We start from the raw sequence: 24,403 nt of genomic DNA on the forward strand, positions 1-24,403 counted from the left end.
GTGTAATTTGATTGCCTGTTGAGCTCAAAAACCAACAGTCTTTTGCCATGTTAGACATGCCGGAGGCAATAACTGTCTATGTAAATAAGCATGATGTGTCCAGTTTAATGACAAGAGTTACTGTGACTCATCATCTATATCCCGTGATCTTCCAACAATAGCCGACCCTCAAATAAACAGTTACCTCTTCGCCATGTAGAATGTCTAACCAATCAAATAAACAATTACCTCTTTGCCATGTAGAATGTCTAATCAATCAAATAAAACACTTGTTTCCCTGTACTTTAACCCTAGCTCACTATTTAGCTTGGTTTGATTTACATTGCTATTACACAAGGGCTTCAAGTTAATGTTTGTTGGAAGTTTTATGGTACATTGATGATGAATATGAAGAAGATCACAAAAGACAGAGTAGCCATGCTAACATAACCTTTTAAGATACTATAATATTGATTTACAAATTACACTGCAACTACATCAATAGCCTAACATACTTTGGAAGTTATGGTTTTTGTTAGTAGCTTCCCAACCTGAAGCTACACAGAGATGCCAACCCTGAAAATGCTTATGAAAGTCAGCAAATGTTTGGGATCCTATGTTAAAGCTCCTCTCAGAGTTTTGTGTTTGGAGGTAGGGATGGTATCGTTTGGGTTTTTTTCGATACCGGTGCTAAAACGATACTTTTAAAACGACACCGGTGCCTAAACCGATATATATATATAAAAAAAAAAAGAAGCATTGACGACATTAAAGAAAGGCTTTTTTTATTGCCAAGGCAAAAAAATATTCTTCAAATTGAACAATATATTAACTGTTTAAAGTATACTATAAAAATAAATAAATACAAAACACTTGGCTTCAAACTTTTTAACTTCAAACTATGAACAATATATTAACTGTTATCAACAGTTTACAGTATACTTAAATAAATATAAATAAATACAAAACACACACACACACTCTGTACACACACTACAGCTTCAAACTGCAGCAATTCTTATTCAGAAATATGAGCATATTTGCCTTAGGAGTCAAAAATGTATTATTTTGTTTGAATTTATTTCATGACATTTCACCATTTTCAGATTTGTTTATACCTATCCTTTCTATCTTGTTTATACTTAATCTTGTTATTTGAACACACTGAGTATGTGAACTTGTACTGCCCCTTTAAGAGACTAGGTTTAGTTTTGCTGGCATCTCCGTTTAGTCTTTTGTCTGCGGTTGCTGATCTGCCTTTGACTCTTGCCTTCTCTCCCCCCTTTACACGCAATTGTTTTGTTGCATTTTCTGCACGTCGCGTTGTTTGAATCTTTTTGTGCGAAATACAGCCACACTTTTGACCGTTTACCTTTCGTAATTTTCTCTGTTAAAAAGGTTGATGGCTAGATAGCTACTGTAGCTGTACAAACGGTAGGCTATCGTTACCTGCTGCCAGGACAGATTCATCAGAGTAGTGTAACGTTAACTAGCGCAAGTGAGGTGATGCTTATGTTGGCTGTAACGTCCGTTTTAGGTCACCAGTGGCAGTATTTGCACCGGTTTTCGGTACCCAACCCTATTTGGAGGTAGAGGCAATTTGACCTGATTTCTCACTGTTTAAGAAAATGGGAAGAGTCGATATGCAGCATTCACAGTCTGTTGTCATCATGCTGGGCAATCTATGGGGCTGCTATGGGGAAAGATTTTGTATACCTGGACAGTTCATCCCATGTTCCTCATGTACCTACCATAAACCTAAGGCCTGGTGTTTGCCTGGTGGCATTATTGGTGCTTCAGCAACATTACTCTCGGCTGATAATAATGACTTGCTCTTTACCGAAATGATGGCAGACATGACTGGAAAATTATTGGAACCACCCAGACATTGCACTTCTTTATTCTCCCATCTTGCTGTGATAGAGGTATCCATACTCCAACACCACACCCACTATATGTCTTCTGGACTCTTTTCCCACTGACTTCTCTCCATGTCATCTACAAAAATCTATACATGGCGAATTTACTCTTTTTCAGTTTCAGCATAGTTTGTTTTCACAAATGTACCTGACTTTTAAACAATGTTTCCTTATCTTGCAGCTTTACGAGAAACAGCTACTAGTCTTATGTCCAGCGATGACAGTGAAAAAGATGAAAATGTAGTCATCATCATCAGCCAAGCTGTCATACTCAAAAATAACTTTCATGGTGTCCTCCACCAAAAGATGCATATGTGTAATTTTACGCTGCACTTTTATAAAAAGGACTGAGAAAATAAATAGCAATGACAATGTATGTATGTTGTCTTGTTTCGCTACAGTAATAAGTACTTGCTGGTTGATTAGTTTTGTCTGCTTTAGGTTAGCAAAGCATTAAATATCACCAGTATTTTAAATATTCAGATGTCAGACTTTATGTTTATGTTTTTTAGATTGAAATTGAGCGTCAAGCATTTAACTTCACGAAGTAGGACTAGTTGTCTCATGATATTCACTGCTGAATTGTTTAACCCTCCTATTATGTTCAAATTGTACTCACATCTATTATGCTTGGGGTCAATTTGACCCCAGCAATTTAAACCTTCAAAAAAATAGTATAATATTTTTTTTTACCCAAGTTTATGTGTCAGGTACTTTAGGTTTGTTTGTTGACTCCCTAAATAGCCCTTAAAAATAAAACAATACCCCCACCCACCCCCCTTATACATCCAGAATACATGTTACGCTACTATGGAGAAATATGCAGATCATCATCAAATCTCACTGATTTACTTGAAATTGGAAAGAGATATCCTTCTGGTGTTTTATGGCTTCATATTATTTCTAAGTACATATTGTTGTTATCTATAACATATGGAATAAAAAACAATTTCTGTTATCAAGAATAATAACAATGGGCCTCATTCTCGAACGCAGTTAAGAAGAATTTAAGAAGGAATTTCTTCTAAATCAGTGTGAGAAGGTGAATTTCCTCCCTTCTCACTGTGGCAGGAAAAGGGCTGTTGCCCTTTAAGACTGACTCCCCCATCGTAATGGTTGGTTCCATGTTCCCCCACAACAATGGATGAGTCCAAGGATAATTGATTGGACTAATTTAGCCAAGTGGCCTGTGTATTTAAAGGGTGCCTGATGAGAAGACTAGGAGAGAGACTTGCCAAGAGAGGCACGACAGCAGGGCTACAGACCTTTGGGGAGAAAACAAGTGTACTGCTTTCCCCGTATACCGGAGTGGTGTGAAACAGTACGTGTCTAGATGCGTGGACACTTTTAGCTTCGTTTTGTTCCGTTGTTTTGTAGGCTTTGTTTTGTGTGCCTTTTCTGTGTGCCTTGTCTCTGTACCGTGTTTGTGTGCCTTGTATTGTGCTTAATGTGTGTAGGGATTTGTTTTCGATGGCCAGGTAATGTACTTAGTTTCAGGCGAGTCTCTGTGCCTAGATTGGGACCTGGCTTGGGCCGAACAGGTGCCTGTGATTGGACCTTAGGACAAGCAGGTGCCCAGGGTACAGAGTACTGCAATACCTGTGAGTACGGCCGGTATGTGTGTGTTGTATGTTTGGGCACATGTCTTGGGCTGCTGGAGCCCTTTGTAAATAAATGTGTATATATATGTTTTATGACGACCACCATCTCGTGTGCGGTTCTTCCACACTTCACCACCCAGTCCAGTCGCCACATCCCCAAACAACGTGGGGTGACTGTCCGGTCCATCACAATTGGATTTAGGAAAACATTTGGCATTCATGAAAGTTTTCTCATCTGGGATTTGTTCTGAACTTCAGAAGACTTTCCAAGCTCGAAATAGCAGTCGTAACTGTCAGGGAATTTTTCACCCTTTACCAGGACTGTATTAACCTCAGAATTAAGACTCACAACCAAGAATATAATAAATAACAGACTTTTACTCTGGCAAAGAGGAGTGCAGTGGTTTCAGACCGCTCTTCAACCCATCACTGATTTCTCTTCTAAAATGTCTGCTCTTTATGGAAAGAAAATGTTCACAGAAATCATGAACCACTCCCAGTTCGTTTTACCATCTGGTCTTTGGTTCCCAGAGATAAGAATGTTTACCTAAAACCCCCAAACCCAAACTCTGGGTCTTACAACAATAAATCAGTCTTAACCTAAACATTTCATGACACCTCTGAGTTCCACATCTCCCTTTCTCACAGATTCAGAATTCCTCTCAACAGAACTAAGAAACAGCTTAGACTTCCATGTAACAAACTAATAACAAACTACAACACATATCATGATAATAATTATATAGCATATTTCTTTCACAGTAACTCGGCCAGAGTTTTCTCAAATGCGATTCCTTAAAAAACCACGAGATGACCCCGTGGGCAATAAGTAAGACTGCGGTCTAAATTCCCTTCAAAAGGAAACTGACTGTTGTCACAAGTACAGTTAAAGTAGAAAACGGAGGTGTATAACCTCAAAATATCTTCCTGAACATTCCTGGGCCAAAATTACATTCTCCTAGCCTGACGATGTCATACTCATAATTCTAGTCAGAATATGAGTCTGATACCGCTCCGTTGGACTGTGATTATGGGGCGTGTTTCAACCGAACCAGGGAAAAAAATGCCTCTTCGCTCAATTGGATAAATCTAGAACCAATCAGAGCAACGTAGTATGACCATAACGTAGACCATGGGGCCAGCTGATACATTAAACTTTTACCGGATCCCGTAGGAAGGACGGCAAAAACATATTTTTGATCGACAAATGCCTTGATCGCGTTTCTCTGTTCCTCTTTCAAAATGAATGTGCTGTCAATGTCTTCTAAAACAGACTCGAATTTCCACATTTCAGCTCTCCAACGGCAGCCATGTTTGTTGAAAACGAATTCACCCCAAAAGCTCTTTGGTGACGTGGTTGATTACGTTAGGGTTGATCATCTGTCCATCATCGTATAAAGCCCGCCCTGACAATTTGATTGGTCTATCTATCTCCTCACAGATTTTTGTGAGGAGATAATTTCTCCCCAACGGAGCGACACCAGACCGAACTTCCCGACCAAAAAATGTGTGGGCGTGGCTAAGTTCGTCTGGCATCCAGGCTAACATTCTCCACCATTTCCTCAGTTGATTACTACACCACCATATCAGTTTTCTTTTGTGGATGAAATTGGGTTTGTATCGACAAATATGACAAATATTTGAAATTAATTTGAATATTCACATGAGCTCCACACTTATTGAATATGTCCTAATTTGCATAGGCAGAAACACCATTCATATGTATGACAAATACATCGGCCCAATCTTCATCCAATCATCCTACTGCCAATGATGACAATGCTGCTTTTAGACTGGCATCTAACCTGACAACTGCCTGGCTTGGTAGTACCTGCCAGGGGTATGGTGTTTCTGCCTATGCAAATTAGGACATATTCAATCAGTGTAGAGCATATTCAAATTAATTTCAAAAGAAACTTGTAATACAAAAAAAGTTACTTTTCATGTATACTTTTACTATGTAAAGTTTTATTGTGGTAGGAAAAAATTAAGCCTATTTGGGTGTATTTTGGGCATATTCGATTAGTGTAAAGCTCATTTGCATATTAAAATTCATTTTCAAAGAAACTTGTAAAATGTTGGGGTGTATTGTTGCCTGGCATTATTAGCACACATCTCGGATTGATGAGAATTAAACATACTTCCTCAACTAAGATTTCTTAGGACTTTTAGTATGTTGTTCTGGACACCTCATAGAAATGATCTATGCTGAAAAAAATTATTTTACAACTAGTTCTATTTTTGGCTCCAAAATGAGTTACTTTGCCTGGACTATAAGGTAAACGGACACATTCGCCTAAGTAAAACAGCTAATGTTATCGCTAGCATCCTAACTGGTCAGTGAGGGTAATGTTTGCTCAACAGTCATTGATTTTTACGTGTTTATGTTTAAAAGTATAACATTCCCATATATATGTTTTGTGATAAATAATGTTAATGTGAAGCCGGGTAGCTAACAGCCGTTGTCAGACTAAGCAAGAATATAACAGGACCAGCAAGCTACGAACCAACTTCCTTACCCGTGCTTCGCGAAAGTTACCCAACTTGATTTTAGCGAACCTTAGGAGGCAGGTTCATGACCTAGCCAACAATAAACTACCTGTTAAGTTTAAACCAATGAAATACCAACATGCTTAACATACCTGTTAGCCATAACGGGAAACAGCAACACCGTCCACAAAAACATAATTTTAGCACTGCGTTGTGGCATTGTTGATTCATAAAGTAGCTTAGCAAGCTATCTATCTTCACCAGTAAGACCTCGCAGTCTCCACAGGTTTCGCGGGAATCTCAACTGTTAAAATATACCTTACCCTGGGTTCTTTCATTAGGGACTTAAAGCAGCGACGGTTGAAGGGACGGCTACGGCGTTCGAGTGACAGTTTGCGCACGCGAGATTCTATCTCGACATTTCCTGCCGTTGTAGCCCAACTGTCTACTACGGGAGAGCCACTGGTTTGACGTACTCAGTAATACGTAAGGATTTCAAGCAGGTCATTATACGTTTTTATCGTATTTGACACTGTCACTTCGTTTATATTCGATTCCACCGTTAGTAGCTTTATGGATTATTAGTATATTTGTTAAAGATACCCGCTAATTTGACCGATTTTCCTGTTTGTTCATAGACATGTCATCATTGCCAGCACCCAAGTTGATTTTTGAAAACGGAGGGGCAGAAATATTCGTTTCTGTAAATACCCGGCTATGTGTAAATGTGGTCTCAGAGCGAACGTCAGTTTGCCCAAGAAGAAGCCGTTGAGAGTTACAGTTGCTTAGTGATAGTCGATTACCACTACTACGGCAACCCGTTGGAATGTTTCGTGGACGCCGTAGCCGTCCCTCTAACGTCACTGCTTTAAGTCCCTACTGTCTTTAGGAGTTTCATCTCCTTCCACAAAGTGCCACACCAGAAAAAAAAGTTATTCCTGATCCTGCTTAATTTGTGCCCTTTTAGCCACCAATTTACTCAAATTTCAACTTATCAATTCAACTTATAACTAACTGAAAATAAGTTATTATAACCTATATCTAAAAATACTTACAACGAATTGACATTATATAATTTAAGTTTAGTTTAGGAAAGGGACATGGGCTTATGGCTTTTATACGTAAAATTACATTTAACCTGTACTTGAGAAATGCACTTATTTGGAGGTGGTGTGTTCAACAGACTGAACCACAAAGGTGGTGATGTTTGCATAATCATTTGAGAATAACAGAATAGCCAACAGCCCAATGTAAAAAGAAGGGGATGAAGCCTTAGTGAAAACAAATGATCCACAAACCTTATGCCATCACAGCACCATGCCACACATTTTAGTAGGCATTGAAAGTCCTGCTTCAGTATGTCAGGAAAACTATTTAAATACCCCCCAGACCACACTTTTTGGCATGAAAACCAGCTTGTTGGTAAGCTGTATTCTACAGACAAGACAAACAAGTTGCCTTTTCAATCATGTTTATTTGGCCAGAATAATGAGCACCTTAACACACAAGAGCTTACACAAGCTAGAAGTCCTCTTAGTACAAATGGTGACACGTGGTGGGTTTCCCCAAGGGGAACCGTGAAACCATTAATAAATGTCATGACATATCAGAACAGACAAAGCCATTGTCAAATGGTGTGCTCCTACCAGATAGGCCTCACATATACAACACCTGCAGACACAGGTGCTTCTGAAGAGACTGGCATTAACCATGCCACTAATCATAATGCACATTAATAACACTGAGCTGCTTAATATTGTTATCAATAAATATGATCAGACAGGTGAAGTTATTTCATAAAAAGATATAAAACTGTGACAAAATATTGCAGTATAAAAATGGGCACAGCTATCCCTCAATGATAGGCCAATTAATCCCCACTATGCTTCAAGCAATAGAGAACATTGAATTAGACACCTGATACAGCAGTTAAATTGCACTTAAATTTCTTGTTTGTTTTATATATATAACATATATAATTTTTTATTATATATATTATATATTTATTTAACCCCCTGACAATATTGAAACATTTCAATGCCTCAACAAACTGAAGGTATGAAATGGCACAACAGATTGGTTGAGAGAGGACTTGTTTTCCATTTATCTGTTTTTCCAATACTCTTTACCACATATAAAACGATTATATTAAAAACATTAAAAAGGAAAAATAAACAAATTGTCTCCTCAGTACTGCTATGCACATCACATGACCATCCAAACACAAAGGTTACAAGACGCTCAGTAAATGCTTGCAGTTACACCCGGTTCTGTATTTCTTTTTGCTCTAATCCATACTGGGTCACTTGTTTTCCTAACCAGTCATGTTAGCTTAGCTTTCAAATGAAATGATAGCATAAATAAGGTTTACCACAGAAATCCTGAAGGCGCAGCAGCACATGCATGCTAGCAGGAGGGGATAGGTAGAGTTCAATACAAATATCCATCACCTCAATACTCCAATAAAACTACCTCACAAAAACGTGTGGTTTTTGCTCTCTGGTTAAAGAAAAAAAAAAAAAAACGTATTTCTGAAGAAATAAAAAGGCACTCGTGGTGTACTACTGAGACAGAAAAGGAGAGGAACAAAGAAAACTAAAAAAAAAAAAACATAACAAAAAATATCTCTGTATATAATTCCGATGTGAAATCTTGCGGTTGTGCTTCCGGTAAAATTATTCCATCCTTTCACCCTTTCAATAGGCTGACCCAAGAGTCCAAAGGAGTACATTGCTAAGATAAACTGTTGGATACAGATTAACACAAAGCGGCATAAATACACACTTTTTTGTTTGCTCTCCCTGGATTCTGTTCATAACATGGCAGTTAAACATGCAAAATGTTATTAAAACACCATACAGCCATACATATATTATTATTATTAATAAAAAAAAACGGTTCCTATTACATATGACAAAAATAAACAAAGCTCAAAGACTCATTACGAGCATATCAAGAGGAATACACTGCCCCATCCACAACCCACAACTATTTGCCAAACCCCTGCTCTTCAGCGGGGAAATCCACACCAACTCAATTTAAGGCCAATAGATGAAATCCAGACTTATTAAGTGGACTTTGGGCACTGAAGTACGTCAGATTTGTATTTTTCTTAGTGTCAATGCCACTTATTCAGTGTGATAAATTTAAAATATAGTGAGCCATGTGAAATATCTTGCATAGGCGGGAGTTGTCTGAGGGGCAAGTGTACATGAGAAAGTGCAGTAACATTTGAGGACAGACGCAAAAACAAAACAAAAAATGTAACAGAAAAATGAATGGGGATAATGCACACATGAAGAGCAAGTAGGGTCAAGGCTGGAAATTAGGGTGGACTTTCCAAAGTACCTTGAGCCCAAGTTTCCAACTGACTTATCGAAAGGAAACTGCATGGACACAGCCCAGGATTTTATTAAGAATTAGGAATATTAAAAAAATGCTAGGCTGCGTGTGTCTTACGCATGTCTATATCAATGTGAGTGTGTCTGTGATGTGCATGTTTTGGTGGAGCGATTACAAAACGCCCAGGAGCTATAATGTCACAGGGAGGCTCTACTGTAGGAAGCGTCGGCAGGAATCAGGAATCAGGGGTTCACCATCAGGGAAATCACAACATCCAGCTCTACTACGTTACTGCAAAACCAAGAAATACAAACACAGTGTCAACAACTGACTAAGCTAACCAGCTCTACAGACAGATGCATCATTATTCACAATACTTCAAAACAGGACAGCGAGAGTCTCACTGAAGACAGGGCTGTGCGTGCATAGGAGAGGGGTTACGTGGGTTAATGCATGACTGACAATGCCAACTCACCAAGAAGAGTTATTTCAGCATGCAAGCTGTTTTAAGAGGCTACATATGAGTGACAGATGGAGGAATGAATTTAGAAAGCAATGTTAAAACATAAAATGGGAAGAGAGAGATGACCCCACCCCATGACAGGAATGTTGCGGACACCTCCGCATGAAACATCACAAAAAAAACACACATAGACCTGCTTTGAAGACAGTGAGGTGGAGAAAGAGAATGGGGTGGTGCTGTGGACATGCATTCATCTGTATCCATGTTAAACAAATAGCCATTCATTACTCTGCATACAGAAAGCCTATGTCAGTGTGTGTGAGTGTGTGTGTGTGTGTGGTGTGTGGTCTGTGTGTGTGTGTGTGTGTGGAACATACAAGTGTATTTCAGGCTGAAGCCACACAGCACTGTGTTCATTGCATGCAGCGGTCTCCTGACAGCCTTTTCCCAGCCTGGTCTAGAATGAATGTTAGCTAGGCGGTAAAGCAGATGCAGGTTATGGGAGCATGATGAAGCGGGTGGGCAGATGAGTGGTGGTAGTGATGGTGACATTTGGGGGGTAGGGGGTGAGGAAAGATGTCTCAGGGGTCACATACGATCTTATATTTCTCGCTGCAGAAGACCATGGGCGTATCCATGATGCTGCGGGGCTGTGGGCGGCCCCTGCTGGCCAGCCGAGGACTTACATGGGGGCTGGTGTGGGCCGAGTGGGCGGAGGAGGAGGAGGAGGAGGTGGTGGTGGTGGTGGTGGGGACTCTTCTGCGCGAGGAGGCTGTGGCTTTGGCTCCGGTGCCCCCGCTGCGGCGCGCCTGCTCGTGGTCGAACTCCAGATCCTCCAGGCGCTGCGTGAGAGCCAGCTTTTGCTGGATGGCCATGCGTAGCAGAGAGTTTAGCGTTTTCTTCTCGTCCTCAGCAGCTGCCAGCTGCCGCTGCATGTCGTCCAGTTGTGTCACATACTCGTCGCAGCTGAGGGTCGGGCACAAAGGTAGGAGATAGAGAGCGACAGGGAGAGAGGAAGGGGGAGATTGGTCATGGTTTACAAAGAAATAGAAGAATTAAAACATGGCCTACAGTATCAGACAATGAGTGACACTGTGCAGCTATCTAAGGCTATGCATTTTTGTGTGTATTGAGGTCAAATGACAGTGTATGTAATTGCAACTGTGTGTAAATGTATCTGTTTATCTGCATGTGTGTTGGGGGGCCATCATACCGTGTGGCAAACATGGCACGCAGAGAGGAAAAGGTGGCGGCATCCTCCTTTAGGGCCTTCAGTTCGTTCCTCAGCTTCATCATGGTCTCCGTCACCATGGTCTTCTCGTTGTCATATTTGCTCTTCAGGTTGGCCAGGGCCACCTCAGCTGTCTAAACGCACAAGGAGAAATACGTCTCAGAAGTGAGAACCAGCAATCTCGTACTGAAACGGATAGAAAGCACACAGCAGGAATGTTTTGTTTGGCTCTGGCTGCGTCCATTCAAACTTTAGCTTACCTGTTTGTTGGCCTTCAGCACGGTCCTCAGGGTGGCAATCTGCTCTCTCTTGGTGCTGAGCAGGGACTTCAGCTTGAGGATCTCATGCATGCAGGCCTCTTTGTCCTTATCAGGCACAGCGGAGAGCTCCAGAGAGGCCACCCTTTGGCGGGACAGCTCAGTGGTGCGGTCCACAGCCTGCTGCAAGTGCCGGATCTGGTCACGGATGATGGCGACCAAGTTGTAAATGTCCATGGGCTCCTTCCGGGTGTCATCCCCAGCGATGATGGCAGGGGGCGGCGGCGAGCTGAGGGTGTCTCGGCCATTGGGGACTGGGCCCGGGGCGGCTTTGCCCTCCTTGTAGAAGTCCAGCATGACGCGCTGGGGTGTTTCGTTATTGCACATGCAGACGTGGTGGTAGAGGTTGGCCAGTTCCTCGCTGAAGGCCACCAGCTCGTCTTGGGCCACGCTCAGGCTGCCCTGAGACTCCCCCGCGACTGCGCTGGTCTCTCGCAGCTCCTTCTCCAGCCGCGTGGCGCGTTCCCGCACCTCACGGCTCACGCTCTCCAGTGTCGCCAGCTGGCTGCTCAGATCACGCACCTGAAGCACACAGACACCACACTTGTAAGCACTTCTGTGACTTCAAAATCACCATCCCTTTTTTACAGACATGTTTGAGAGGATCTTTTATGTCTCATGTTTTCATTTGCCCACTGATTAAAGGTAACACATTTATCATGTTGGCTATTTCGCAAAACACATGTAATTCTTTGGGTAAACAGTTTTTTTCCGTAGATATTTGAAAGTAGAAATTTCATACAGCTGTTTGTTGTACCTGGCTTATGCTATACCTACAAATGAGCAAGACAACATTGGCAGTAGTGTTCGGACAGTATTAAACTCCCCAACGTGCCCAAACACGGGAGATCCCATATGCACCTGAGACTCCAGACGCGTCCGCTCCTGCTGGGACTCTGTGGTCTGCTCCTGCTGCTCCTCCTTCAGGGTCTTCAGCTCGGCCCTCAGCTCGCCAGCCTCGTTCACGGCCACCTCGTACTTGCAGCGCAGGATCTCGGGTCCGTTGATGTCCAGCTCGTAATAATCCCCGTCGCCGTCCTCGCGGCTGTCCCGCTCCCGCTCGCTGTCCAGGGCCGAATGGCGCTCCTTGCTGGCCTGCAGCCGCCGCATGGCACCCAGGTCCTGGTTGAGACGACCGTTGGCCTCCTGCTGCTCGGCCAGAGCCCCGCGCGACTGCTCAAGCTGCTTCTGAGAGTCCTGCAGTGTGGACAGCAGTGCCACCTTCTCTCGTTCCACCTGCAAGAGAACATCAGCATTACAGCATTGCATAACTTGTTCAGAAGATTGGAATTCTGATATAACTGAAAGATTTGCATTTTAAAAGCACACCATACTGTATATTCATTGTGCATGCAATCCTGGAGTTATAAAAGTGCAAGCCTCTGATTCAAATTAACAAGGCAACACAGAATCAAGCTTCACACCCTCCAACAACAACATTTGCTTGTTTCATGAATATATCAAGTAAGCCTGCTTTAGCACAGGTCTGTTGACAATTACCTGGAGCAGCTGCTGTTTGAGTTTCTGGATCTCAGAGATGTTGAGCTCACTCAGCAGGTCATCCACCAGGCTGGGGGCTGGACGGAAGTTATCAGACTTCTTGGGCGTGGAGGCACGGTTGTCGAGGGCGTGCGCTTCGGTCATCTTGGCCAGGCCGTTCTCAAAGATGCGGATCACATCGTCGTCGTTGTTGGGCTCGTCGGTGGTCAACTTGAGGCCGTCCAGTGAAACAGCGAGCAGCGAGTCGCCCAGCGTCATGTGCTGCGTCAGCTCCTTGCGGAGGGCGGCCTTCTGCTCGCGCTCCGTCTTGAGCGTCTCCAGGGACTCGGCCAGCTGCCGCTCGCAGATCTCCCGCAGACGGAGGGCCTCCTCCAGCTGGCTGTTCAGGTACTGGCCTTCCTCCTCCAGGCGCCGCAACTCATGCTTGACCCCCTCAAACTCCACCTGCAGGCCATCGGCACAACCCAGAGGTGTGTGGAAGAGATGGAACCAAGACACAGGCGTGAGAGTAGGTTCTGTCACATTTAAGGCTCCACTTAACTAGACCACGCGTCACTGCGCCCTGCTGGATGAGAGCGACTCACCTGGCCTTGCTTCAGCAGAGAGACTTGTTTCTGGAGGGTGATGTTCTCCTCCTCAAGCTCCGTGTAGTCCTGCAGCAGCCGGGCCTCACAGATCTTGTACTCCCTGACGTCATCACGGAGACGAGCCCTCTGAAGCTCCACCAGCTCATTACTCTGCATACAGAAAGCTCATGTCAGTGTGTGTGTGGAACATACAAGTGTATTTCAGGTTTCACAGAAATAAAAATGTTAATGATCTAGGATTTTTGGTGATTGGAGAAGTCAAATTCTGTCCATTTGAATACCCCAGATCTCTGGTTTTCGTGTTTCAAGCATGTTTCAGCTAAAGTTTCTCAAAGCTTCTCTGGACATCAAAACCATGAGATCGGCTGGGTGCACTAATGGTTTCAGCAGATTTGAGTTCAGTACAGTGGCAATATCATATACTTGCAATACCAGTAAATATTGTGTCCCATAAGACTCAGTAAAAATTGCTATTGTTGTCAGCCCCTAATAGGGGAATAGTCTGTTATTATCATTTACCATGAGGCCTTAGACTTAGTCAACTACAACATATCTAAGTTGGCACAAGCTGAGGGAAAAGGGTAATTTTAACAAGAATGCTGCCATGAAGCATATTTCACAGGATTTCCATGCAGTATAGTTCGCTGAAAAACCCTTGTACTTTCTAGATGTAGGAGAAAAAAAACGTCCTCTCTGAGGAAAAAAAAAAAGTGAACAGTTGACTCTGATTTTGTCTTGCGCAACCAAGCCTTTCTGTCTACATAAAGGTCATCAACAATAAATCAGCGCAGATGGAACTGACTTGAGACTGAAATCACCACGGGACACCACCACAAACATTTCCTCTCAACAGAGGTTCCTCCTTTTGAAAAGCAATAAATAGAATTACAAAATGCAAATGGAGGTTCCAGTTAATCTTGTTCATGCACCAGTCTTGTCTTGCCTTCCTTGGCCACAGTCATACTTCTGGAGACTACATTGACCTATGATTAAATCTGCACTGTTGAGACACTATCTTATCTGGATAGGAGCAGAACATTGGCAGCTATGCACTGCCATTCTCAGAATCCTGGTCCATCTTAAAAGTAAGATACTTGAATGAGATACGTTGAGAACCAGCCACTTATTGAGGGTGATGGGAGCTGTCATTGCCTTACAGTAACGGGTGTCAATTCATTCTCTTGGACTATGTATGATGAAATAACAGAATTCATTCAAACATGGAAATGATGGTCAGCCTCATGATTCTTTGAACATTGAATCACACACGCATGAAATTCCAAAGTCCATTCTATGACATTATTAGGCTGCAATGATTCATCCAGTACATTTCCTTTGGACAGTTTGTAATGGCATCTCATTGCAGTTTTATAGCATACTTATAATTTATACTTTATTGTTATTGTCGCAATTTGATAACTTTTTATTACGGTTTGTGTATTTAATACTTCAAGGAACATATCCGAAAAATGGTACTGTCTTTCAATCCTCCACAAACGCATTGAACCCAATTGTCTTCCCCTGAAGGATGATGACGGTGATATGCAGCCACGCACTGAGAATTTGACAGGTTAGCCCCCTCTGCCCTGCCTCACCTCCCGGAGCTCCAGGGCCATGCTGGCCAACCTCTCGTTCTCGGCATGGGTGTTGCTCAGGTCATTCTTGGTCTGTCTCAGCTCGTTCTGCAGCTCCTGGACCCGCTGCTCGTAGTACGCCTCCTTGGAGGCCGACTCCAAGATCAGCGATTCCTCGCGGCTTTCCCCGTCCGCTGCCACCTTCCTGTGGGCCGAGTAGGCGTGTCCAAAGGCCTGGGAGAGAGCAGGAGGAGGACCCGTGAGAACAATAACAAAACGTTTTTTTAGATGCACAATTTGAATTAGAGGACTACTGGGCAGTGGGAACAATGGGAGACATACCATAAGGGCTAAATAGGATAGATACCAATGGTGTTGGTAAATCAGGAGACCCATGAAACATTCATTTACAAGAAGTAAAAGGTACCAATGAACCATGTACAAGGTGAAACTGATGGGTACTACTGTTCAAATACCATATATGAGTGACCTGTCGGTTCCTTTCAAAATGCATCGACTGAATCTTGGAATACTCGGAATCCAGTCCAACACAGCTCTTGTTCCATCTCCTACTTTTTGCCTTTGTCTTCCTCAACTGCCAACTGAGATTTCTGAATAGTACACAGACACACAAAAACTAGCTTGACTCTAAATGTTTTTGCCCGTCTTGGTCAGTTTTCATTCATTGTTTTGCTTTTCAAAGAATAGAGTTAGAATTGAACTAGATTCTGCAATAACAATGAAGACCCCGGGAATTCCTTTTTTTAACCAGCTTCTCTGCATCAACAGGAAATATCACAATATACAGAATAGAGGGATACTGGCCTGTTCCATATTTAAACTGCTAGTATTCTGCTACTTTACCCGCAGCTGTTGGAACAGAAAATCAATTCTGATATTTCACCTGTGGCATATCAAACAGCAAATGCCAGCACTTGGTCAAAAGATAGTTCTACTAAATGTGGTCGAAACAGCAGAAATATGAATCTACCAACATCGGGTTCTTATGCATGTCACAGCACTGTGGTATTTATTAGGGTTAATTGGGAATGGTCCAAAGGCACAAGGGATTCTGAAGACTGTGCCATGTGGATACACAGGGTTTGGCTGCATCATTGGAAACCCAATGATCACACACACACACACACACACTAATCCATGTGATCACAGAGACACTGAGAATACACTAGGCCAGACAGACAAAGAAAAAGAATGAGAGAGCAAGCACATGAACCAAGGATTTAAGAAGGATGAAAATACTAGTCTAATTGCCATCCTATTCTCGTAAGCCAAAATTTGCATTCAATTCAAAGAGAAAGCACAATTGCTTTTAGGGATAGAGCAGGACCGAAAGGAGCAAGAGAGTGTGGAGGACATTAGAGCCAGCGGCACAGACTGCAGGAATGGCCTGAGCCGGGGTTGATCCCCCAACACTGCCGGCCAGCCAGCTGCTCCTCCTCTACCTTGCTCTGGGCCGCCGCCATATGGAGCATCTTGGTTGCCATGACATCACACCTCCTCTTCAACCTGAGCCGGATTCAGGCCATCACAGATCCCCTTGCTACGGCCACCCCAGCTGTCCCCTGGTTCTTACGAGAAGCGGACAGGCTCTTCTAACAATCACACAAAGATCAGCAATCACCTTGCAAAGACCATTTATCCACCGCTAAAGGTCATGAGAGCTGCATATATTTATTGTATTACAAGCACACCATCATTGAGAAAGAGACCTGTTAGAGCCAACGGTTTTTATTTTATTCGAGATGGCTCTTTTATCCAAGGGCAGTGAAAGTGAACCAGGCATGAAGGTGTTACCAATGCCATACTCTACCAGCTGAGCCTCATGGCGATGGTGTTACCAATGCCATACTCTACCAGCTGAGCCTCATGGCGATGGTGTTACCAATGCCATACTCTACCAGCTGAGCCTCATGGCGATGGTGTTACCAATGCCATACTCTACCAGCTGAGCGGAAGCGGGAGAGGTGATGATGGTCACTTTAGAGCTCAGTCACTTTTTATGTAAACACTACTAGGGCCAATGATTTTCCGCGATAACGGAAAACGGACGGAATTCGCGGAATGAACACTTTGAAACGGAAACATCATTTTGTTCATACAAATCGCCCAAATTCCCCTGTATTTTGGGCTGCAAGGCTATATTTCTTTCAAATAAACACAACAACGATTGCAACGATGAACAAACATTAATTAAAGAACAAAACCACTGAGAAAATGTCACGTCTGCGCTGAACTCTGCTCCGGCCACGCCCCCCTTTTCAACGGTTGACCCACAGATCTCCGCTAAAGCCACATTCAGTCACATTCATGCGCTCGTCTTCCCAATCGCATTTAAAACAAAAAATGTTTAGTCTTCTGTTCTGTTGATGGCTGGCAAACAACAATCTAAGAAGGGCACATATTATTCACTCATTTTAAGCCATCAATCTACCTCAGGGTGAACAAAATGAGCTGAAACGGAAAAAAAAACGGAATTCACCAAATGTGAAACGGAAAATGCATTTTTTTGAAAGGGAAAATCATTGGCCCTACACTACAAAAGTGCAGCTATATTATAGGGACAACTTATAATCAACGTGGAGAACTCTACCACTGAATAGTTATTTTATTACAGATTGAAGACACATGCTAACCCATCTGGAAGTACAACAAAGCAACGCTTAACAGATTTATTAAGCGGAAGTGGACAAATGATGATCCACCATTTATGTGGCACCATTGTGACAGCAAACTGCATCTCCCTGAATCAATTGGGTAGTTGAACAAGTTAAGCTCAGAGCTTCCGATGCACCCATGTTGACCCTTAAAGTAAACACAATCCTGTCAATAATTAAACATAAACAAAAACAAAAACAGACCTGATTGCCAGTACACAGAGTGGCAAGGGCAAGGCTCAACCACACACTCACTCATCCCTGTATACTCCTGTGCTGCCAAAGAATCTTAGACATCATTTACGTCGTCATGGCATAATTCAACAGATGTGATCAGCTACAAAGCTATTAAGTACAGGCTTTCAGTGTTACAACTCCACTGGAACTGACAAACAGCAGACTTTGACTGATGAAGGACCAACCTGGTCCTCTACAACCACTATGAAGTCATCACCTCATCACAGTATGGTGGACCCTGAGAAGTCCAAAACATTAAACTTTCAGTTAATTCAGATTAGGCCATCCTTAAAATGATGTTGGTTTGCCGTAACCCTACAGACTCAATCAAATTGGGCAGACATAATAGTTTTACTCACGGTGTTTGATCTGCCAGACTTGCCGACTAGAACTTTGTTTTGACCAAGCAGGGCACGACAGTCATGTCAGACTTCTAGCAAAGAGGACCTATTAGAAGACTTGGCTCTTGGTAACTGGAAGTAAAAAAAAAAAATATTTACCTACATAGCTAATTTTTTTTAGATTTGGATGGTACGGTAAACCAACAGAAAATTAAGGATGGCCTTAAACAGCAACTTTTCTTTTGAATCGATAATTAACAACTAGATTAAAGCAGCACTATGCCACAATTTGAGGTATGTTTTGAGGTAATTGAGCTATGTTTTTATGAGCAACCACTTTTGGCATCATCTTCTTATTAATCTTGATGTAATACGGTCTTGTGAAGGACAGAGAAACACACTTGTCATTCCAACTAGCCGAGCATGAGTTTGAGTATGACTTATTCAAAATTGGTAATTTATTGTAAACATATTACCATATTTCTGTTGACCATCACCATGACCTTAGCAAAAATGATACACATATAGGACACTATCTTAAGGATTGGTCATTTAATCTCTCTCCTGGCAATTGAACCTCAGCTAAGTAAGAGAGTAGGCCCTATTAGCATGGCACCGGTGAAGGCATGGCATTAGAGTAGGAATAGAGTTGAATACAGTCTGGATTTATAAGTAGAATTATATCTGTAGAGTGACTGTTTTGGGTCAGATATCAGATGTCCTGCTAGATATTAAACCTCTGAATGTCTTCCTTTTTAGAATATGTTGTATGTTGACTGCGACAAAACACATTTTTCACTGGGCCCTTGATGTTTGGAGCAGCTGCAAGTTTGTGGAGAGGAGACTATAACCAGGACCTCTGTTTGTGTGCTAACCCATCCCCTATAGCATATCGAGCAGTTCCACCCTACACCTACCCTTGAATTCCCAGTGGACAAGTTCAAATGCTACTCCTCTGTGAATGAACTGATGCCTTGTGCAGATGTGCACAAACTTCCTGCTTGCGTGAATCATAGCAGGGAAAACTACTTAAAGTGCAACTCCAACCATGACCGAGATTATTAGTACAGTTTGATTCTGGTGCCAAGGCACTCCAGTCCAATTCTTTGAAGGCAGCAAGTGAGCTCGGTGGTGGGCATGAGGAGATTAGTCACCACCTTTGTCTTCTTGTCTGATCCCATGTCTGAGCCTCTGCCCTGCTGGGATCTGTTTAGTGAGTTTGAGCTTGCCCAGTGAACCCTTTACACGCTTACTACAAACTAAATCTGTGTATGGGTCACAGACGCATGTAAACAAGGCGGGAAGCGGAAATATCGAGGCAGGTCATTACTGCGTTATTTTGCCAAGCATCAAATTACATTGTATCAGATGCCAAGAATAAACCTTTTACTTTCAACTTAACACTTTTAAAAATGGCACTGTATCTACTGATTGGTCTCTAGGGTAACAACATATTTTCCTTTAGCCTAATAATCTAAGATGTGGTACTGAAAGGTTCTTCAAAGGGCTTCGACCTTTTAAACTAAGTAGAACTTTCAGAGAACTCCAAATGTAGGCCATCAGAGGACTATTTTATCGAAGAATCTTTAACTATTTTTTTTTCTGACTTAACATTCCTGTTGAAGTCAAACTCTAACATTCTTTGTGATTCCCACCCCTGGTAAACAGGAAATATGCATTTTTAGATGTTGTGTTAAAGGTGCAAGATGATCAATGATGTGTCATGAGGAACTGTAAAATTTCGCCACAGATTCATTGTTCGTCTACCATGAACATGATGAAAGTGTAACAATAATGTGTAACCCATTTCTGAGGAGTGTTTTTACACTGGCACATAAACATCCTGCTCGGTTTGAAATACATTCCCCAGAATCCCCTATAGCTTGACACAGACACTCACTCACAGGCGCACTTCTAGACTGACCGTCTTTTTTTAGAGTGACAACTTCAGATCCGCTTACTGGGGGATTTGCCTCTTTATTTAGTACCAATAAGAACTGAGGCGTTTGGAGCCCCCAGAGACTACACCCCTAAAACTATCACTTAGGGCCTTTGATTGTTCCACAGATTTTAAGCATGAGGACGAGAGTGAAACATTCGCAGAGCATGAGAAAGTATGTATGAGTCTTTGGCTGTGAAGGTCATACAGAGCAAAAGTTGTTCTCCTGCATATTTCTGCTATGAAACAAACACACACCTACTGGCGCCAAATTCAAATACGTTGAACACTGAACTGTTTGTACACCGCCCAGGGACTGAGCTCAAGGTCACGCCTAAGGGCCCTCACATCACACCAGGTGACCTAATCGCTTCAGCAACTAAAGTGGAGTGTCCTGAGGCAAGGGAAGCATGCTTGCCTGGATCCATTGAAATTATGTGACCAACTTAGGCTAGATACGTTAATACAATTTAGCCATTTAGCATACATTCCTTGGTTTAAGCAAGGCTCGTCTGTATTCTCATTTACATTTAGGGGGGGGGGTTGTCAGTGGAAATGATTAATTTCCTTACTTAAACGTGTTGTTAGCAATCAGCGCTTGTTCCTTTCGTCTTTACTGTGGTGACTGCTGTGATATAGTAAAGGGTACTCCGTACTAAAGTCGTGTTTAAATCTTGTTCTTGCATGACCTTAGTCTGCTCTGACAAGGGCTCTGACAGCCAGTTTAAAGCTTGACATCCAGAAGGAAGTGTGATTGGGATTTAATCAGCACTGTAACGTCTAATTCAAACCAACCCATTTTATCTGCACTATGTATCCATAAACCTTTAGTTTTCCATCTTTTACACAAGAGTTCACAAAATGTTGGCAGAAAGAAATCCTCACACAATTGCATTCACCATAACTGTGACTAATCGTCTGGATTCCTTCTCAAGAAAGGAAATACTGAAGTCATACATACTTCTGCTGCTGATTTGATTTGTTTACGGAGCTTAGGGCTGATTTTGGACAATGCCTGCTTCTTTTTAAAACAATTGCATGCAATATTTCACACTTCATGGATGGCAATTTCAGAAATTGCTTGGTCGTACTATTAAACTTAGATGACAGCAGCCATTTTAACATTCAGGACTATCCTTGTAGTAGACAGCACATCGGTTATCTGTTTTTGAGATGTTATGGATACAGACATGGAAAAACAAACGAATCCTAGTGATAGCTTTGGCAGACAAACCTGTACAACATACTTGCTGTCTAAAATAATGGCCAAAAAATGATCGCAAACTATGGTTCCATCGGATGAGGAGTGCAAATATTCTTGAAGGAGCCTAGATCTTGCAAGTATGATCACTTTAACAAGGGAGTCTAACCACCTAAACAATTTTAGCCAGGCTAGCATAATATCGGCTAGCACATACAATATTTTAAATAAGCCTGAATATTTTGGAATTCAGTTGTTACACATAGAAGGCAATTGCACAGCAACTGTTAGGCCGATGTAGGGTCATCGAATGTAATAGCCATTTTAATGCCTTATACTTCCCTGGAACAGCAAACGGCAAAATCCATCGAATCTAGGTTTCGGCTACCTAGGTTTCTCTACAGAATACCGCATTTGTTTCTGTTTCACGAATTATTCAATATTTAGGGTTCCTAAGCCTGTGTGCAATTGTAGTCAGAGTGTATACGACTAGGGAAAACAAACAATGGACGTTTCAGTGCAACTATCTTGCCAGCTAGGCCAAACAGTCGCCCTCTTGACAATATAAGCAACTCTGTGTCGGTTGAGACTGCAAAAAGTAGGCCTATCGTTGGCCGTAGTCGAATTGTGAATAAGCAGCTCCCAAAATATCAGTATCAGAAATGGGTCGCATCCAAGTACCCTTTCCCTTACCTCTTTGAGCTGGTCAAGTTCTTGTCGAACCGACTCGTAATCAGTCTCCAGGTCGTCATATCGCTGTTTGAGCTGCTGCTTCTCCTCAAGAACGACAAGGCCATATTCCGCAGCTTGAATTTTCTCGCGGGTTGTCTCACTCAGCTCCCTGGCCAAACGCTCGATCTCCACCCGGGACCACTGCGGCCCGGACTCCATGACTAGCTTCGCCTCGGGGAATTCCGCCTCATCTCCAGACATCTTGGCCGGCCGGCGGACAGCTGACATGATAACGGATCCTGCCCGTTATTGTAGTGCATTAACACCACCAGTCTTTTCCGAAGCCGAATTCCATAGTGGCTCTCGGTGAAATCCCGGGTCTTCTTCTTTAAACCTGTTCGTTTCGATGTTTTGCATATACTTCAGAGATAATAAACTAGTTTTTCAAGCTTTGCTTCATTTTTTTCTCCTCCGGCACCCCTTATCGCCACTTTCCGCTCGGAAGGGGGGAGAACTCAAGAGCTGAGCTCATCCATCTGGAAAGACGCAGTGACCAAAGACGATTGTGAGGATTCATGGGAGTTACAGTACTTCAAGCAAAGACACTGACAAGAACTGACGAACGTATTTGAAACTATGACTACTACTCCCATGATGCATTACTGTCTGTAGACGAATACACAAATCCCTGGCTGTCTCAATCCTAGGCAACGTCATCCTCCTTGCTATGCGGCTTGTTGACCGCTGGGATGTAAACCTTGAGAGGTCGTGTTTCTCCAGTGCCATCTGCTGGCTTTAGGTATGACATCTCTGCAAATATGCATTGCGGATAAAATACGAGGAGAGGTAATTGAATCGACCGAGACACAGATTTTGTCACAGAAAAAAGATTCTGACATCACTGAATATCTTGAAAATATATACTAATCTTCCAGACTGAATCCTGTTTGCTGTGTGTGTGGCCTACTCTCTAATTTCAACGATATTTTGCAATTAATTCTTTCTGCCTGTCTTTCATAGGCTACTAGTGGGACACACACACAAAGAGCAATCTCTCTATAGTATTGTAGCTCGTTTAAATAATATGGTGATAATATACCTGATATATCCCTATATCACATGCCCCTAACAAACCCATTGAAGGGTTAGGGGTTCTCACCAGTCTTGTTGTGGGCACAATTCTTCACCAGTATTTCATTGAAGAACACAACACCACTTTAAATCTACCTTTGCCTTTTTTGCCTTTTTCAAAATGGTAAATTAAGAACACAAAAGTGGATTCCATAGTTCCAGAGACCGATGAAATCAAAAACTGTACAGTGAATTTGTCATTTGCAATGGGCATTTTAGAAGCATGCTTGTGATCACAGTGTAGATATACACAGCCTACTTTGTCTCCAGTCACAGTGAAGTTATCGATGGCTTTCACACATTTATGGTTCATAGATCTCAAAGTGTTGTATTTAATCATTTACAGCCCTCTAAGCAGAAAAATAGCCCCTGCAGCAGTTGCAAAAGGGGTTAAATGGCTGTTCCATTTTGCAGATGTGGAGATCATGCAAGTATGAAGTAACATTAATCGTCCAATGACAGCTCTTTCATTTTTGTATGTTCATCAAACACAGTTTCTCATTCATTCTCTGGGTCAGATACAGCAGTGTTAATGAACGTTTGATATATGGCTGTTGATCTCAAAGATCAAAAACATTTGTCAGGATTGAGGACCATGCCTTTAAATAGTACGAGCATACTGCCACCAGTGGTGGACTTTGATTCAATTAGGACACAATTTCAGCAGGCAACATGACCTTTTTGTAAAATGCACCATGTAATTGGATTGTATGAGGTTGCCAAAACCAAACTGGTTTTACATTCCTAATGTTTTGACTCCTGCTATACAGTGTAACTTGTGGTGGAAATCTGATAATAACCAGTCTTCTGCAGAAGGATCAGAAACACACATAGTGATAAGCAGTCTGTGAGAGTCAGATGCATTGTCTCATAGGCAGTGTCCATTTAACAGAGTTACTGAGATAAGAAGAACAGGAAGTATCACTTTGTTCAAGCACACTATGTTCACAAATAAAAAAACATCCCCGTCCTTCTTAGTATTTCATAACATGCTTTGCAGTATAACATTTGCAATTCGCATAATTTCGAATACAAACTGAAATAATTCTTTACAGTCTTTCTTATGTTGTCATAAATGACCTGTGGACTTTCCAGACTGGAACTGGTCTGGTGAAGGGACTTCCCTGTTTGGCTGTGATTACAGTACTCACACCCAGCTAGCTGACACTATGCACTGTACACTCTGTGTTCTCAGTTGTGAGAA

The 24,403-nt window shown here is 42.3% G+C and overlaps 1 protein-coding gene across 2 annotated transcripts; it reads right to left on the bottom strand.

The window, feature by feature from the left end:
* Positions 1-7,443: 7,443 nt before the first annotated feature.
* Positions 7,444-22,825, bottom strand: bicd2 (bicaudal D homolog 2 (Drosophila)). 2 transcript variants are annotated; one of them, XM_042707893.1, is made up of 9 exons: positions 22,090-22,825; positions 15,025-15,237; positions 13,427-13,579; positions 12,843-13,286; positions 12,204-12,578; positions 11,286-11,864; positions 11,008-11,159; positions 10,391-10,760; positions 7,444-9,622 (listed from the first exon to the last, which is right to left on the bottom strand). In XM_042707893.1, the coding sequence occupies exons 1-9, from the start codon at positions 22,354-22,356 to the stop codon at positions 9,620-9,622; spliced, it is 2,556 nt and encodes an 851-aa protein (XP_042563827.1). In that variant the 5' UTR covers positions 22,357-22,825; the 3' UTR covers positions 7,444-9,619. The 2 variants fall into 2 exon arrangements, with proteins under 2 accessions (XP_042563827.1, XP_012686619.2); XM_012831165.3 differs by having other exon boundaries at positions 10,481-10,760; positions 22,090-22,824.
* Between the last annotated feature and the right edge of the window lie 1,578 nt (positions 22,826-24,403).

Source organism: Clupea harengus, chromosome 5, assembly GCF_900700415.2.
Source record: "Clupea harengus chromosome 5, Ch_v2.0.2, whole genome shotgun sequence".
In the NCBI taxonomy this organism is placed as follows: Eukaryota; Metazoa; Chordata; class Actinopteri; order Clupeiformes; family Clupeidae; genus Clupea; species Clupea harengus.